This window comes from Etheostoma cragini, chromosome 17 (assembly GCF_013103735.1).
Source record: "Etheostoma cragini isolate CJK2018 chromosome 17, CSU_Ecrag_1.0, whole genome shotgun sequence".
Taxonomy (NCBI): domain Eukaryota; kingdom Metazoa; phylum Chordata; class Actinopteri; order Perciformes; family Percidae; genus Etheostoma; species Etheostoma cragini.
Window position 1 is genome coordinate 12,319,530 of NC_048423.1, and position 18,137 is coordinate 12,337,666.

Sequence of the window (18,137 nt, forward strand, 5' to 3'; positions counted from 1 at the left end):
GAACTTCAGAGTTGATCTGTTTGCATGGATAACAGATGCCTGACAGTTACCACGATCACAAAGACACACCGTCTTTGTCTATCACAGTGAAACATGACTTGCTTTTACCTGTTTTGTGTCTCTTTGCAGAGATTACATTCGTCACTATAGCAGACTTTGTTAAACTTAGTTCTTGACAAATCATTGAAGTGTACAATCCAAAGGGGTATGCCGGGCGACAAAAGTGAAAAGCATTTTCATAGTTTGTGTGGAAGATAGCCTCTGACTGACCCCTGAGATTCCGCTCATGACACGGTAGTAAAAGGTAGAAAAATGCACGGCAGAATCGTTGTAGTTATCAGTGGCAATTTTGACTTACAGTAGTTTTCACCACAGATTGCAGAAATGTTCACAACCTTTTATTCTCATTGAGCAAACAAACCATATAAAGTGCTGTGTAACAGAAAGATCAAACACAATCTACTATTGAGTAGAAAGTCCAAAAATCATTATCAAATCATGAATCACATCAATTAAAATCAACATGTACAAAAACCTTTGCAATCAAAATTGTACCCAAAAACTTGCATTGTCTTGTTTGCAAACAACAGTGATACTAGTTATAAGTGCATTCATATCATGATTCATACAAAAAGATTTGTGCTTTGACTTCCAATGTAAGTGCAAGTTGAATTAAACATTTAATTAAAAAGTGTTTCGCATTGAAATTAGGGTGAAGAACAATAGCAATGAACAGACGGAGGCTAGCACATTATAAAAAACCTGTTGGCACAGTAACACACTGCTGCGTTGCCGGTGATCCGATCTGATCAACAAAAATTATGAAATATGCAGCATATATTCTCAGAATCCAACAGCAGCTCAGTCCATACAATAAATACTTACAAAACATTTGCATACATACAATGAATTTATTTTATATGTTTATTTCAAATGATGAAAAAAAATCCCTGAGGATTCCCTGTGTCCCCCTGATTTCAAATGATGTCAAAGATACTGTGTGATGTTTGACATGAAATGCATGACTACTGCAGTCACTTTGCTTCTCCACTCTATGGTAGAAATTGGAGTTTAAACTCAAGTAACTTTTTTTCCATTTAAGACTTCACCAAAGTGACAATGTGTCACATCTGATCAGGATTGCACCAAGTGTCTTTAGTTTGTCAAGTTATGCATCAGTTGTACCTGTAGTCTTTTAAACCCACCCGTGCCGGCCTCTTAGGTAAATTTTGCTTGGGCCCGCGGTATGTGGTTCATAATTAAGTGGTCGCTGGAAAATAGAGACATTAAGAGCGGTCAAGGGCAGCCAGCACAGTGATATAAAACAGGACATACAGTACGTGTGTATAAATAGATCTAGTAGATGCATGTTTGTAGTTGTTTTGTTGTGCTTACTCATAGGCATCAGAGTACTTCATCCTCCGGTAGTACTTGGCAAGTTTGATAGAAAAGATGATGCTGGGGATGAAGAAGATCATGCACCAGCCCAGACTGAACCAGAATGCATTCTAAAGAGAGAGAAAGCAAGGGTACAAACAGCACTGAAGAGTGACTTTTGACAAACAAAAAATGCCATTTTCTTTAAACTAGTCTATACTCTCCAGACATCAGAGTATTTGTCAAAAAGAAATCAATGCGTGATGTAGCTGTAGTTAGAGCTAACAATATCTGATCCTCACCAGAGACTCTACAATGTGTGAACATAGGATAATCTCAACAGAGTCCACGGCTCCCGCCACCGGCCCACAGCGGCCCACCTGCTGCGTTATCTGAGGGAGAATACACAGATCAGTCATAATACAAACAAACACACCTTAGACACACATTTTGTATGTTAAAAGTGTAAAAATCAGAACAAATTTTACCGTGATGTTGACCCAGTCAGCATAAACAATGAAGTAATTTAGCTGACAGTCCAAAAACTTTTTGCTCTCCTATGATTGTGAGAGAGAGAGAGAAAAAAAGAGTAAATTCCACACGTTTCCCCTGCTTTAGAACGGGAGGTCATGAGGAATCGGTGGAACGTCTGGCAATCTCAGCATGTGGAATTCTGGGTAAATCCTCTGAAGTGACCCGTAAATAACTGCCATGGTAGTATGATAGGGTATGACGAGGCAAGTAGGTTATGTAAGACATTTCATGCACAAATGCAAATCAAAGTGCAATAAATTATCACATTAATAACTGGTGATATATTATATTTCACTTACTTTCAACAAATCTCATGAAAAGACTGACCACCAACAATTACTTAATCCAACACACTGACACAGCTTATTCTTCTATGCAAAAGACCGCCATTGTTGTCCAAAAAATATTAAAAACGCATAAATGAGCCACACTTTTGCACTGGGTTACATGGTCCTTCATAAGCATAAAGATGGGCACTGTAGTTCATTTTGAGTACTGCTATTTGAACATCTTTTACCTTAAACTATAATGTCCAGCTATTTTAGAAAATTACTTTTTCTTTTTACAAAAAAACTAGTGCGTGAGCTACATTTTTTGTCTACACTAGAAACAAATGGGCTGAGTGCAACCGACAGGGTTGGGAAGTCAGAAGATATCGAGAGATTGACTTAAACATTGTTAGTTTTGATCTTTTCAGGGGATTTATTGACATAAGGTCAAGATGTAAGTGCATGTGAAAAATTCAAGTAACGACAGTGGATTTATAGATCATTAAAGTCAGGGGGGGTTGTTCCATTTGCTTTGTTACAACTCTGAGGTGCGTGGTAAGTAAATGCCGTTTCTCCATGTTTGGTTTGGACCTTGAGGACGGTTAGTACATTGCAAGGAAGGTCCACATGGTTGAGGACAGTCATAGATGTATTTTTACCTTAAACCCTATTCTATGACACGTGACATGTCTGTGACAGCTAAGAGTGGTGTCATATGTTCAGTTTTCTTTCTTTTTAAGTGTTTACTATTCGTAACACAATACATCATCCTGGACCCCTCAGTAAATCTGCTTCACTTCAATGGAACTAGTATTTTGTTGCCAAAAAGCTCGCACAACTACAATTAAAAACAATACAATTGGACACTAAATGGTATTCATGCTTAGATGAGTAACCAACAAGCACATTGTTGTAACTGCAAGCAGCACACCTCCCCCTAGCCTCCTTTGGCTAAATAACTGACTGACCACAGGCATTACTATACCACATGGAGCACTTTTTCTTCTAACCCATGTGACTCGTGGCTCTACTCACGGTCCTGACGATCTGTGCTGTGTTTTTGTTGAGGAAGTCTTGTGCTGCTCCCACGTTGCTCAGCACCTCCCCCACTGTTCCCTAGATTAGCCGGAGACGAGAGAATGAGCCACAGGGAGAAAGAGAAGAGAATGACCTTTCTTCTTGGCAGTTCCAGGTGTTAGTCAGTGCACTCACATTGATTTTTTCTGTGATGGATCCAAGGCTTTGGAGGGTCGAGTTCAGGTTTTTCTGAGGGCAAAATCAGTATGTATCTATGTTTAAGTTTAGATTGAGGGTCAACACGGGAAAAGGAAATCCAGAATGAGGAGATTAGGAGAGATGGCCGCCGAGATGGGCCAGGCTACCCACCAGTTGTGGGATGATGGTTGTTTCTATGTTGGTCTGGATCTCTCTCAGGTCCCTGGCCTCATTTTGGAGCTCTTTTTTAATATCATTGTTTGACTGAAAAAAAGCAAATAGTTTTGTAGTCAAACACTAGAATTAGAAAAAAATGATAGTCAATGTGGAATCATGTGACGTGGTTGTGGGGGAAATGGGTGAGGGTTTCAAGAAATGTGCAATCAAGAAAAACTTTAATGTCTCGTGACTCACTTGTATCACAGCGATCTCATCAATTTTGCTAGCTGTTGTATTCAGATTGATGCTGGAAATGTTGTTCATCTGAGAGAGACAAGAAAGGAACACCAGATCACGATTACATTACACGTACTTTTAGATACATCTACACAAAGACACATGCAAGTCTGTTTATAACGCCCACCTTCTGCGTCACAGCAGTGGAGTCAATATTTGTCGCCCTGTTGGAGAAGATGCCGAGTTGTTTTTGAACTTCAGGGCTCAGGAGAGTGATGTTGGCCAGAAGGATGTTTTTATTCTCAAAAAGCTGCTGGATCTGCTCTGTGTACTGAGTGAGACCGACACATTTCAAAATATGTTTAATAAAATGATTGTAGGTTTGAACATTTATTTGTTTTTGAACAATTAAAAAGTACAATCAGGAAACTCACTTTAGATACATTGAGGAGGTCTCCAAGGTCTATGAGCTCATACAAGTGCAGCGTTGTCCACAGAGTCTGGTTATCCTTACAGTCCCTGTAAACATTGACATCAAGTCGGACATATTTGTTCCTCACCTTAACAACATAACAGATTTGCAGTGCTTTATGAATCCCGCCAACTTTAAACCCACAATGAGATGGACAGGTGTGTAATGGCTGTCACAAGATAGCAAATGAAACTACTTGGAGACCAGGGTGTGTGTATGCATGCGCATGTGTATAAGCATTATTTCCTGTGTGAGCGGTGAATTGACATCACATACCTGTAGATTTCAGAGATACTGATGTTGGTTTTCAGTCCTAAAGTTGGACCTATCTCCAACCCTGGAATTAAACCTGGAGTATCAATGAGCTATGGAGAGAGGAGGCAATTTGTTCAAATGTTAACACCAACTTATCTTACCATGCGGCTATAGTGTCTTTATATTTCTGATGCGCACAGATATTGGCCTGTGTGTGTGTTAGTGTGTTTTTATTGCCACCTTAAACAGTTCTCCGTTGCTCCAGGGCCGACAGAGCAGAGTGAAAACATTCCCGCCCAGCAAGAACAGCACCAGCACCACTATCATGAACAGCCAGGAGAAAAGGAAACTAAAACCTGCGCCCCTGCAACCAAATCCAGATCAAAGGTCAAACAAGTGGTAAGGAAGTGAAACAGTTGAAACAGTTTGAACAGTTTGACGTTTCCCCCCTGGATTGGAGCATCATTTGAGACTAAAAATTATACAAAACATTGCAATTCAGCACTCACATTAAGAGGAAGACGCCTCCACAATCTGACGGGCAGGAGCGCTTTGTGGGCTCTGCTTTGGGTTTAAGACCCAGCGGACCCAGGACCAGACCCAGGAGGTTACACAGCACCACCAGAAGGACCACGCAGCACAGGACCACGCACACTGCCCATCTGGAGAGGTTTACACATGCAATGACTGATTTTGTGTTGACTGATTTTGATCATGTGTGTTTGCACACACAGGATTTTTTTTTTACCTTAAATACTCTGCTCTCTCGACCGTTGGTGTTACCGTGCCGATTTCTCTCTGCACCTGGCTCAGAGTCTCCGACACTTTGGTCAGACTAGATAAAGGGATGTCATTGGTAACCTCCGAGATCTGTGTTTTTATTCCATCCAACAGCTGCTTGCTGCCTAAAAAACACACAAAAGTCTTATTAAAATTGATTTTACCTTACAACTAAAGTTAATGAAGAGAACTGATGGCCTAAGTTTGTGGCAGTAAATGTGCTCACTCACTTTGAACTACATCCTTGGTGTCATTGGTCACCCTCTGGGGGATGCTGTCAAAATAATCCTCCACCTGAAAAGTCAGTGCGTTCATTGAATATAATAAATTGTTGAATATAGTGTTGAATTGTGTCCATATGTCACACTCTTTTCTATTACAAAAATGTAGCTTTTCTTTAGTCAGCCAGTGATTTAACTCTGTTTACACGCATGAGATTCACCTAAAGTCTGTAACAATGATTACATTATATTTGGTTTCATGCTTGTTCAGATTAAGTAGGCTGGCATACATTATCAAGATTGATTATTGTCATATTTGTATTTATCATGAGTAACTGACTTTCTTGATTTGGGATTTGAGATTTATTTTGTTGACTTCATCCACTGCAGACTTGAAGTCATTGAAGCTGGGAATCTGTGGAACACCCAGAGACACAAACATGCAACCATTGTGACCAGCAATCAAATTTAATGACATGTTGTATTTTAAACTAACAGAGGGGGGCAGCAGACTTCAGCAAAGAAGCATTTACAAGTTGAAGACATGAGAGGAGAGGAGAGGAGAGGAGAGGTTTTGGTTTTAAAAGTCCCTTTATTGGACCATTTTCAAATCATAGAATAATCCACAAACAAAATCCACAAATTCCAGTCAAAACCTAAGCACCAACTCCCCCCCCTCCCCCACGGGAGGAGAGGAGAGGAGAGGAGAGGAGAGCAGAGGAGAGTGTGTATGTGTCAGAGTTAGTGTAGGAGGAATAGAGAACAGACGGGAGGAGGACACATGAGCTGTTTAGACAAAACCAAAAATGAAGAGCTATTTTAATGTCTCACGCTGTCTCAGCCTGCGTCACCAGTAGTTTGCATAAATTAGTCTTCCTGTTGTTTCATTGTGATGTCTTGTCAAATCTGCTGATTCTTAGTCTGTATTGTAGGAAGTTTATAATCTGAGCAGTCAAATTTAACTAATCTACTGCATAAAACACTGAAGCTGTCAGGAGACCATTGAGGAAGAAAACACAGGAACATCCATTTTTACACACCAGGTTATGCAGAATCAGTACTTACAGTAAAGGAGATGTCCAGTGGTATTTTCTGTAGCTCAGACTGCAGGATGTTACAGCCATTGCAGTTTGGCTTGGATAAAGTCTGATTTATTTGATTTTTAACAGCAGTGACATTGGCCTGGATGCGGTCCATGCTGGACTGCAGCTGGGCCAAAGATGAGTTCAGCTTGTCCACATAAAGACTAATGTTTACAGTCTCTGCTCACACAAATGAAAAACACATACAATCAGTGTATGCATGTTTAGAAAATAATTTGAATACATTCACCTGTGACCTTTGTGATGCTACCTGGTTTTGAATTCAAAATCAATATAAAGTTTAACTAAATGGAAGTCCTAACACAAAAACAGAGTAGCCTAATAGGAAGAACATCAGGAAGTTGATTATAAAGAACTATACAATCCAGCTGCTTATAGTAAAGCATTGCAAAAAATGTCATATTGCTCTACTAAGCCTGCTCTGTTGGGGGCGTAAGTGCAGTGAAGAAACATGGCGGTCAATTATGCATCAGCACCTAATTAGTAATAGTTAACACTTTCTTTTAATTTATTGATTTGCAGCCACATGTTGAAGGGAAGCTTCAGGGCAGGGATGTTTATTCCACTTAAACTGAAGAATTGTATAGTATCTAAGAAAGCTAAATGATAAAATGATTTACTTTTTATGTAGGTTTGGCAGACACTAAAGATGAAAGAACTCATATCAGGATTAGAAGCAACATTAATGATCAGGACATCCCTGCTTTTGATTATCTATCTATCTATCTATCTATCTATCTATCTATCTATCTATCTATCTATCTCTCTATCTATCTATCTATCTATCCATCTATATATCTATGTTACACTTTACTTGAAGATATCTACATAAGAGTGACATAACACTGTAATGAACGTGCCATAAACATTATAAACAAGTTATAAACGTTTATGACATAACACTTCATTTAGTAAGTGTCATTATATATATAAATATATATATAGAGATCTTTTTATTTCTTCTTGACATTTTGGAATGCTATAACTAATAAAAACAGCTGTTCACAAAAAGAAACCTGTCATCAAAGACATAATTAAAGTCTTTGTGAATCTTTTTAGTGTCAGGATAAAAAGTGAAATACACGATGCACTCATGAACAGGACCCTGCCTAAGATTACTAATCTCCTGTCAAATGTGCACACAAGGATTAACATGCTCAGACTGAAACAGGACGGAGCATGCAGGTAGACCATACCTTGGTCCAGAAGTCTTACTGAGTGCAGCGCTGGGTCCAGGGTTCCTCTAAATCGCTCCTTGATCTCTGTTCCCAACTGAGGTCCAATGGCTAATACATACAAACAAACAGGTGTGAGGCGGTCAATCGCGTGTTTAGAACAATCATTGTATCGCAGCCGTTGGAGTCAAAACAAAATAGGTTCCTCTATTTTCACATTACTACCTTCCTGTTCTTACCATCTAGGTTTCTGGTAACCTCCTGCACAGTTCTGTAGCTCTCATTCACCACATTGTTGACTTGCTGACGATAGGCAGAGGAGAAACAAACAGTTTCAGAGTGTGCTCACAACATATGGGTTGAAATACAAGTTAATTGTAAATGGCAGCTTTTGCAAATTAAGAAGAACAAACAGAACTATCCTCGCTTTTCCCATGCCTTGTGTCTTGAGATACGTGTATTCACACTGCAGAGTGCATAGCTGATACTTTTTTGCAGAATTTGCAGGTCTGTTTGCATCCACACAAAGCTGTCGACTCACAGCAACTGATGGCAGGAACTAATGTGACTAATCTGATCAATGCTGCCACATTTAGATCCCAGACCCTTTGTACATATCCATACTCACAACATGCTCTGCAATCCCGACACGAGGTTTTTTTCTTACCTGAGGCACAGCCGTGAGGAAGGATTGGATGTTGCCTATTGTTTGGTTGAGCTCCACTTGACTCTGGTCCACACTCACTTTGATGGCTTCGTTACTTTTGAACATGCAAATGTTCCCAGCACTACAAGCATGCACACATGCACACGCGCACAAACACACACACACACACACACAATTCAAACTGTGTCATGAACACAATCCAAGGGAGACACGCACAGGCAGCAAGGAATGCACATTCAAGCGGTCTTTATTCAAATAACACATCATTATGTTGTTCAAAAGAGCACACACACACACACACACACACACACACACACACTCACAGGATAATAGCTGTGGTGACGAATGCAGTCCAGTAGAAAGTTCTTCTGCGACAGTGAATGGAGGATGTCTGCTTCTGGTACATCTTCCCACCACAGTTGCCACAACAGCGACAGCACGCCAAGAAGAAACCAACTATGGGCATCAGAACAATGTACAGTACGCCAATGGCTGCACATACCAGGAAACCCACTTCGTACACCAGGATCTGAACAACAAACATGCACACAGACACAAACATACAGACAAATGACATGTATTACAACTAAAAAGTCACGAGATGATGTAACAGTGGCAGAGTTTTGTGGTCAGGTGTGACGTCAAACAATGTGAGACATCACCAGGAAGAAGTTTTACTTTACTGGGGGGGAAGTCCACAATCAGAGTGGACGAAAAAGTATCCGTAAATTCAGTCGAGCAGGAATAATACACACAAGGCTGCTTTAACATTAAACAATCTCAGATTACCAGCTTGAGAGGCTGTGAGGAGAGTGTGTCTGGTTTTTTCCCCACATACATGGAAGTGTTATGTTCAAAACAACATCCTGGAATATGTTAAACTTATAAAAATCATTCACTTACTTTTTTGAGGATTTCTTGATCCAACATCTTTTGATCAAAATCGTGGACTATTTTCAGGATCAGATCTAAAAAGATATTGACAAGGAAAAATGGTTTTGTGAGTGTGTTTTTGAATAACTTCCGAAGATACAGAGCCCAAGGATATCTAACTAATATTCCACGCCACTGGTTTCTGTCCCTGTTGTCCATGAACAAAAGCCTGGCCTGTGTTGGACAATGTGTCCTGTACTTTGAACAAACATCTTAATCTCTCGTATTGTAAAAGGGGAAATCTGACACCTCTATGTTCTGGTTACTAGGAAACCAGTTCAGCTTTCTGGACACGTTAGATTTTTACAGAACAAAAAAACACAATACAGAGCCATAATCAAGGGTTGATACCTACATACTTCTTTATGCTCTGTTGATTGTGGCTGTTGGTTAAAATCCACCCCCAATATTAATCCAACATGATGAACACTGAGAACAATGACTTTGAACAAGACAAAGGTTGTTCAACATGTTTTTGTACATTTGTGTTTCCTGTTTGTGTTTTCTGTTTTATACCAAGCAGGAAAAAATATAGAAGAGTTTATGGAGCAACAGTCACATGACATCACAAGTCTGGGAAACAGGAAACACTGGCCTTAAAACATCGGAGCATGACAAAATGTTTAAAGATTGACCGTGGAAAATAAAAGATCTTCCATTTACGTATGGATTAACCAAATCTTGTCATCTTGGGCATTATTAGCTGGGAGGTAAGAGGGCAAAACTGATGTGTCACCTTCGTGACTGTAGAGAAAGGTCGCCCAGCACCATGGAGCGTGAAAGGAATTCAATGTAATTTGAATTTCACCTGGTTGCTCTGTGAGCTAAAGCGATGAAGCTACGTTATGACTAAGTAGAGAGTGTACTATGCTATGCATCAGAACATGATGAGATTCAAGATCTTTGATTACTGAGTAATTGTGATGACACTGACCGTTAGGTAAAGGGTTAGGCTGGACTGTTTGGAGGAAGGACTGGACCAGAGCTGCCATGAAACCCACACCGCTGTCCACCGCTGCCGTGTTCTGGTACTGGGGCTGGACGAGGCTCTGTGGGCCCACAGCTGCTGGACAGGCAGGCTGTGGAGGGACAGTCTGGGCCAGGCTGAGACCCAGCAGTAACACTCCTACTCCGGCCCTGAACGTTCCAGCGCTGCCCAGCCAACACCGACCCCTCACACTCTCACATAACCCCATGGCTACAGGTAACACAGGTTGGGAAAGACTTCGACAGTCAAAACGGATTTATAGAGTGATCATCTCATGGTACAAGCTCTGTCTTGATGCGTCTGGAAATAAGACAAAAACAGTGAAGAAAATGACACTCATTCAAGGCAGGAGAATTTGAAATTGGAGAAGAAACCCACAGATTGAGTCACAGAGAAAAATGTCGCAGCACAGTTTGTTACAAAATGGTAATGGAAAAAAACTGCGGCTGCTTGGCAGAAGAAGTGCCACAATGACATTTGATAAATGGTCAATTTAAAAATGTTAAGCCAAAGCCTATTTTGTGCCTGAGAAAAAACGTGCCCTTAAGGCATCTATTTCGTACTTCTACACTTAACCACAGACTCTGGAGTTTGTCATTGAGTGCAGGATGTGATGACATTTAGAAGTTACAGGAAAAGAGTTGCAAAAAGAACAACACCTAGGTTATTACAAAATGTCTGGCGGTCAATGCTTTGTTCATAGTGTACACGTAGAAAAAAGGCACATCCGTGTCAGGTCCCTTCCTCACCTCACGGGTTTGTTCAAACCTGTGCTTGTCTCTCAGAATAGTACACAATAAAACGTTTACTAGATCAAGTGGTAAAAAACATCTTCTGCCTTTATCAAACTCCTGTACACTATTTGAATGTCCGTTATTTCTAAACTGTATGTTTTGTGTAGGTGTGCCTCTTTTGAGCAAATAACTTCACAAGGGTGAGGTCCTAAAGTAACAGAACATACTGTATCTATGTTTTTCTTATGGTTAAAGCAAGCTGTTGATAGAGAGACTATCTATTATACGATAACATGACCACCCTCTTTAAACTAACACACAGCAGCCTGAGGATATTTAAACTGTACACATGTTAGCTTTAGAAACAAACTGTCTGAGCAGTTCCTCTGGTTCTGGTGTTGTCAGGGTACAGGTGTGAGTGAGAGGGTAAAGTCAACTCACCTTCCTCGGTCAGGAAGTGAAGGATAGTCGCGCTGTAATGATTTCCAGTACTTCAGTGAAGGCCGTGTGACTTTTAGAAACTCTTGTGGTCCTGTAGAAACCTGATATCTGCTCTGCTCTTGCTGTGAAGGGGAAGCTGAGTGTGTGCTTGGTCAGAGAACACTGGCATTGAGGAGAGAGGGAGGGAGTAGAGGGACAGGAGGAGCAAGAAAGGGAGTGTCTTAAAGAGAGAAACAGGGAGAAATTGTGGCAGCAGGAAGCAAATATTTGGTTGGGTTATTTCCCGACAAATGGTATTTTTCCTACTTGAATTTCCTGCATTCATTAGGGAAGATCGGGATGTCGAGCCTAACAAGTCAACAAAAATTGCGCAAGTCCTTTTTTTCCCAGTCATCCATTGTTAAAAGCAAATCAGCCTACATCTGCAAAGGTGTGGTGTCTAAACAAGCAACAACACAGTCCAAATATGCAGGACAAGATAGCTGGGACAGATGCCTTTGGGGAAGGGAGTTTTGAGAGCACAACAACTAAGGATTGCCAAGAAATTCTCCAAAATATCTCAGCAGACACTGTTGAAAGAAATTGTTTCCAGGTGTTATCATTGTTGTCATTGTCAAAAGGGAAGATTTACCGCTTAACTCTGAAGTTGAACAAGCCTGATTAAGAGTTAAACAATCATTATTTAGACTGAACTATTCCTATAGAATAAAACTACTACAAAGAGAATAAGAACCACTAGTACAAGATGGAGATAGTGCTATTACTCCCCTGTAACCTGCTTCTGCTGAGGCACAACTTTGACTTGAGAGAAAAGAAGTCTACTTTGTCACTTTTGTCCACAATGTGCCAGGCATCGTGACACTGCCTTCTCTGTGTAACGTGTCTGTTACGCAGATGAGAGGAAATGTTTACATGAAAAGGAACATGATTGTACAGTAGGCATGAATCTCATTTCCCTTTGGCACTGCATGAATGCAAATGAAGTATACCGTACCCATGTCTGTCCTTGTCTCTTGTTTTATTTATCTTCATATGTGCTGTATTTTTGTAAATGTGCTGTATTTTATATAGCGCTTTTTCCAGTCTTAACAACTGCTCAAAGCATTCACCATTCACACACATTCATACACTGTGGCCGGGGCTGCCGTACAAGGTGCCACCTGCTCATCAGATAAACACTCACACACATTCACACTCCGATGCGCAGCACCGGGGGCATCTCGGGGTTCAGTGTCTTGCCCAAGGACACTTCGACAATGACTGCAGGGGCGGGGATCGAACCGTCAACCTTCCGATTGGCAGGCAACCGCTCTACCACTGAGCCACAGCCGCCCCCTCCTATATATACTATCCTTAATTGTTTTTTTTGTTCATCATTACCAAATCACTTGTCAATCACTCGTTCCTGGTTCCCCTCAACCCAAAGTCCTCAATTACAGGCCGATGCTTTGATTTGTTACCAAGAGAGCTCTTACAAAGTGGCTTTGTAAGAATGTCATGTAAACACTATACAGGCACTGAGGCTGCCACACAGTGATTGTCCTCAATGATTCTGAGTTCCTGACACGACAGCACCAGACTCCTACCTGGTTGGTCTGTTAGTGTTGCAATAAGGATGTGATCCAGCACTGGCTTCCCACCCGTGAACATATTTGTGATTTCCAGAAGCACCATTGCCAGGGATTAAAGTTGAGTCTTTGATTCCCTTTTTGAGCCATTGCTTCAGGTTGAATTGGTACAAAAGTGTAACATAAGCTATGTCTTTATGATGTGGTTAAAAGTTCTAAAAAAGATAATTAAGTTGAGATGATTTTATCACACATGCAGAGCCAAAGGTCAAGAATTAGCTCCCATGCTTTAACAGATTACTTGCTGGATCAAAAGGTACACATCTGAAGCCCATTATGTGGCTCCCTGTTCGAGCATTGAAACTTGTACTTATCACTCATTAACACTCTCGTCTCCATTTTGCTTTTTTTGTACAATGAGGTGCTTGTTTGATTCACCAACTTGGTAGAGAAAACAGACACTTAATACTGCTATATCAGGAATCTACTACATCCATTGCTACTGTTACAATTTCTGTCACTGGTTGACCTTCCTCCTTCCTTTCTAGCCAACTAACATTGCAGTCATCTTCCACATTAGTTCTGCCCTGCTAAGGATTAATAACTTATTAAATAAAACACTGGCAAATAAGTCACAAGAATTGTGTCCTTGATAATTGGGTGTGTATTAACTCAGAAACAAGGCTTGCAGTGTCATGTTCCCATTCCACTTCCAACATTTTCAAAAGGAAACTTCAGTAAACTGTTCTTGCCACAGCATATGCTCATTTTAGTTGGCAAGAAAATCGTTTTTGGAACATGTTTTCTTTGCTGATTTCATGAACTTATTGAGGTCAGATTTACCAAAGCATACCTAATTGTTTATTACTGAAGAACATTTTAGTTAGTTTTTGTTTTCTCTGTTTTTGTGTGCTTATCCTGTTAGGATGAGTGCATGATAAAAACACATCACAGTAACAAAGATGTTGCTATTAAGGATCACCACAGCTTAATCTAATAAAAACATGGACTTTTTCAGTGAAAATTCAATTTATTGATGCCATACATGAATTATCAATGACAGAAAACTGGCAAAAAAATATATAGATATAAAATCACCCCTATGGTGGGGTGCTACAGGAGCCAGCTATGGGTGAATGGCCACTTCAGCTCGGTCTCACATATCAAACCCTTATTCCCTAAATTATGTCAACTCAGGAAACAGGGTGATGAAAAGTTCCCCATGGATTCATTCTATGTCAGCCTGCTTAGTAGATACACCACAAAGGTAGACTAGTGGTGCTAGAGACAATGAGTAAGGAAGGAACAGCCTGCAGCTCGGTGTGGTTTTACACACAGCATTTCCCCCAGGTATAATAATGGAGAATTTCTGACAGGCTGCTCAGTCTGTCCTGGTGCTCCGGGAGACCCCTGCTGGCCGACTCTGCACATTACTTTAAAATAGCTATCAGCTGCTGGGTGATGCTGAAGCCCTCTAGTTAGGCAACACTTTACATCATATGCACACAAACAGAAAACCCTGACACAGCAGCTAAAAAGGTCAAGCCCATTGAGTCTCTTCCCCCCCAACAGGATGTAATGTTAATGGTCAGCAGCATATTGTCATTAATGTAATATCCACTTTCCATTTTTTACTCATCAGTTAAAGATTTGAAATGTATCTGAAAAAACATCCATCACATACATTTCAAGACAAAAACATTAAAAAGGTTTAGGTAAATTTGATCAAATTGCACTGAAAGGTTGCTCCATTGTGGAACATTCCCAGTATCAGAGGATGACTCTCCATAAAATAGAGCAACTTTACAGAAATTTTAAAAAAGGATGACCTAGGAGGTTAACTTTTTCTCTAAATGTGGTTATTTATAAGTTTTTAGCACATCTGGTTTTCAGATAGACCTGGTAACTCCAACAGCGGAAAATGGCCACACAATGTCTTACATAACATACTTGACCATAGTGATAAACTGGCCAGAATGACCTGGGAGTGCCATGTCAAAAGACAAGTAATGGAATGACTTCTATTAACATTAACTGACTCAGCAGCCCCACAAACTCCTCCATATATCATGAGTATAATACAGGTGGGTTGGACCTAAACAGAAATGTCAGTACATAGAAAAATAAATACAGTTTGCTAAAATGAGGGCAAAATTCTTTTATCAGTGATTGTACTGTTAAAAATATCACAAAAAAAAACTTTTAAGAGGGCGTTTCATCTCTTTACATTAGATTGAGTTTCTCATAATTCTAAGGAGGGATACGTTGAGTAACTTTTACAGAAATGACTACCTAAAAATATACAAGCACAGACACAAACATGGAGTAAAGCAAACAAAATGATTCGTCATAAAACATAAAACCGCACAGTGTAATCAATATCTAAAGAATCTTTACATGTAGCTCCTTGGTCTGCAGCTTTCTTAATCTTGATTAAAAACATTTCTGGGAAACTTAAGTTAATACAAAAGTCTTTTTTTTTTTCTTATTTTACAATCCTGTCAAAACTTGTTTCTAAAATATTTTTGAGTAGCAAATTTGAGAAGTTTTCTGTTATGTTCTCTGAAGAGAGGACCCCCACATGGAGATTCAAGACAAAGCAAACAGGTTTTGCAATACCAAGTCAACAGATCCAAACCAGGCGCTGGATGTTAGTGGGGAAAACGTTTCCAGTGTGCTGATTTGGACTCACATCAAACTAAATTGAGTTTAGCATTAAAACACTAGCCTTGTTCTCCCTTCTAGCATTGAACCCATTGGACCTGATGACAGTGGGATGGCTGACCCAGATAGGTGACATTATATTAAGCACAGACTTACATGGAAGTTATAACCATCGCAATAAGAATGATCTAACAGCAATACGTATACATTAATATACTGCAGGTTTCAGATGTTTACAATTCTTACATTAGCAATAATAGAAAACAAATACACTGAATTCATAAGAAAAATAGATTGGAGTTAATAGTGGAAAAACAGTGCAAAGAATATTCTGGGGTGTTTTTGTTTGCTTGCTTGCTTGTCTGTTGAGTTTTTAGAAATTGTTTACAAAAATAAAAACAATTCAAAACAGGTCTAAAACATAGAAAATGAAAACACACTTCGGTAGCATCTGGTGCTCTGGTCCAGACATGCTGCGTACCACCTCTCTCTCCAGTACCTCAATGTTTTATGCTGTAGGTGTAGGTGAGTGAGTGAGTGTTTGAGTGTGACTGTATGTGTGTGTGTGTGTGTGTGTGTGTGTGTGTATGTTTAAGATTTAGCGAAGTGGTTCTCAACTCCGGTCCTCAAGCTCCGGCACTGTACAGGTTTTTGTTCCAACCAGGTCCTACAAAAACAAATAATTGAGTTTTTAAAAACCGAACTTTGAATTTTGATACTAAGAGTGCACACAGTTTTCTGCAGCCTGCAAAAAAATCAGTTATAGGAAAGCTAAGCATTTCTTCCCTGTGACATGAGCACAACAGAAACAACGGAGTGCGTTTGCAAGGAAAGCGCACACCTGAGAGACCCGAGGTTGGAACAAGAACCCACTGACATGATCGCCATGGCGAGCACTCAGACAACAAGACAGGCCAACTTTGGCTCAAACACTGTGGTGAGCAATGACGGGGGGGTAAAGACACATGCACACACGCCGCCACCCTCACCACACCTCTAAAAAAGGACCGACTGGAACCGAGGAGACAAGGGCAAAGGCTGAGCACCACTGATCATGTGCAACAATGTGACGGAGCGAGAGGGATTCTGCTGACCTTGTCCATTAAAGAGCTTCATCAGTCCATCAGCTATTGTTGCTTTAGTCCCTTTCCCTAACCACTCTCCTTTCATTTCGAAAAGAACATGACGGAACAAAACAAACAAAAATCAATTGAACTCAAGTGCCCGAGGCCACCTTCCCTGACTCTTTTCACTAGTGTGTTGGCTCAGGAGGATCCCAGTAGGATTTAAGCATTGAAAAAGAGGCTGGCTGGGACCTCAGCACTCTATTGGGACGACTGGGAGTTGTCATTCTTGCTCTCCTGACTGGAAGGAGCCTTGTTGTTCCAGGGCGATTGTGCCCCCAGTGCAGGCGAGCTGTTGAAACTGTCCTCATCCTCCAGGCCATTCGCCCCATCGAACTGCGTGTTCTCCAGCCGCGTGATCAGACGCTCGTCCTCGTCACCAAACTCCCCTCCCATCAGAGTGGGCTCTCCCACCATCATCACGTCCTAAAGGGGACAGCAAGGGCCGGTACATATTATCCCCATAATACAGGGGGGTGCGCGGAATGACTGGCTGCACGGACGAGTTGTAACTGTTTCTTGCCTAAGGTCTCTGACTTGGTTCAATTCCAGCGTTAAATTCATTTTGCCTAATGAAATGCATTATAACTGATACTTCAAGATAGGTTTTACGATCCAAGGAAGTATTAAACACCTGAGGTAATGGTGTCCTCTCATTCTTAACCCAATCACAACAGGACAATTGTTGTCTGGGCATCTACCCTCACAGTTCAGTAGTCCATGTGGCCCTGACTCCCTTCAACTGTTCCAAGAACCAGGGTCAAGGGGCCCTCCCTACTGGCCACCAGTGGGCATCCCTGATCCTTGAGTGCTGCATCAGGGGGGGGGGGGGGGGGGGGGGGGGGGGGGGGGGGGGGGGGGGGTTCATTCCACCTCGGGTCTCGTTTGCTCAATCAAGCAACCAAATAAGCAAAGACAGCAGTGCTGTGTGAATCATGTGCTCTGACAGTGTTGATACGGCGGATTTAGAGAGAAATTCACAACCTAATTGTCACACTGGAAATCAAGGTAACCCTACCCCATAGCCCCAAATATTTTAAACATTAAATAGTAATGGAGGTCACTTGTACCTTCTCTAAATAAACCCATAAACCTGTGGCCCCAGAGGACCAAGGACTGCCCATCACTGGTTCACATCAGGGGGTCTACTAAGTAAATCTACTCCTCCTCAAAATATTTAAAGTGAGCAAGCCATTTCCCCCTTTCCCACCTGAATTCAAA

The 18,137-nt window shown here is 40.9% G+C and overlaps 2 protein-coding genes across 9 annotated transcripts in view; both read right to left on the bottom strand.

The window, feature by feature from the left end:
• Nucleotides 1–333: 333 nt before the first annotated feature.
• On the bottom strand, nt 334–11,758 carry prom2 (prominin 2). The gene is made up of 24 exons (XM_034897669.1): nt 11,561–11,758; nt 10,332–10,685; nt 9,368–9,432; nt 8,788–8,993; nt 8,465–8,585; nt 8,037–8,100; nt 7,819–7,908; nt 6,585–6,781; nt 5,860–5,934; nt 5,529–5,592; nt 5,267–5,423; nt 5,028–5,180; nt 4,759–4,882; nt 4,540–4,628; nt 4,226–4,310; nt 3,979–4,122; nt 3,810–3,878; nt 3,567–3,659; nt 3,393–3,446; nt 3,216–3,296; nt 1,866–1,934; nt 1,680–1,769; nt 1,396–1,508; nt 334–1,270 (listed from the first exon to the last, which is right to left on the bottom strand). Exons 2-24 carry the CDS (start codon nt 10,591–10,593, stop codon nt 1,219–1,221), a joined length of 2,517 nt encoding a protein of 838 aa, XP_034753560.1. The 5' UTR covers nt 10,594–10,685; nt 11,561–11,758; the 3' UTR covers nt 334–1,218.
• ldb1a (LIM domain binding 1a) overlaps nt 4,422–18,137 on the bottom strand; it is a 30,692-nt gene continuing 16,976 nt past the window's right edge. For 2 of the 8 annotated variants that reach the window (XM_034897675.1, XM_034897677.1), the window contains exons 11-13: nt 16,367–16,459; nt 10,969–10,974; nt 4,422–4,432 (exon numbers count right to left, since the gene is read on the bottom strand). In XM_034897675.1, the coding sequence (XP_034753566.1) occupies nt 16,406–16,459 (54 nt within the window). In that variant the 3' untranslated portion in view covers nt 4,422–4,432; nt 10,969–10,974; nt 16,367–16,405. The other 6 variants (XM_034897674.1, XM_034897676.1, XM_034897670.1 and 3 more) reach the window with 3 other exon arrangements.

Excerpts from the sequence above, each read along its gene's own strand:
- prom2 (XM_034897669.1), bottom strand. The coding sequence starts at position 10,593 with ATGGGGTTATGTGAGAGTGTGAGGGGTCGGTGTTGGCTGGGCAGCGCT. Across the intron at positions 4,883-5,027 it reads GGAGGCGTCTTCCTCTTAAT|GGGCGCAGGTTTTAGTTTCC; the intron begins GTGAGTGCTGAA and ends ATTTGGTTGCAG. Across the intron at positions 1,770-1,865 it reads CTGACTGGGTCAACATCACG|ATAACGCAGCAGGTGGGCCG; the intron begins GTAAAATTTGTT and ends ATTCTCCCTCAG.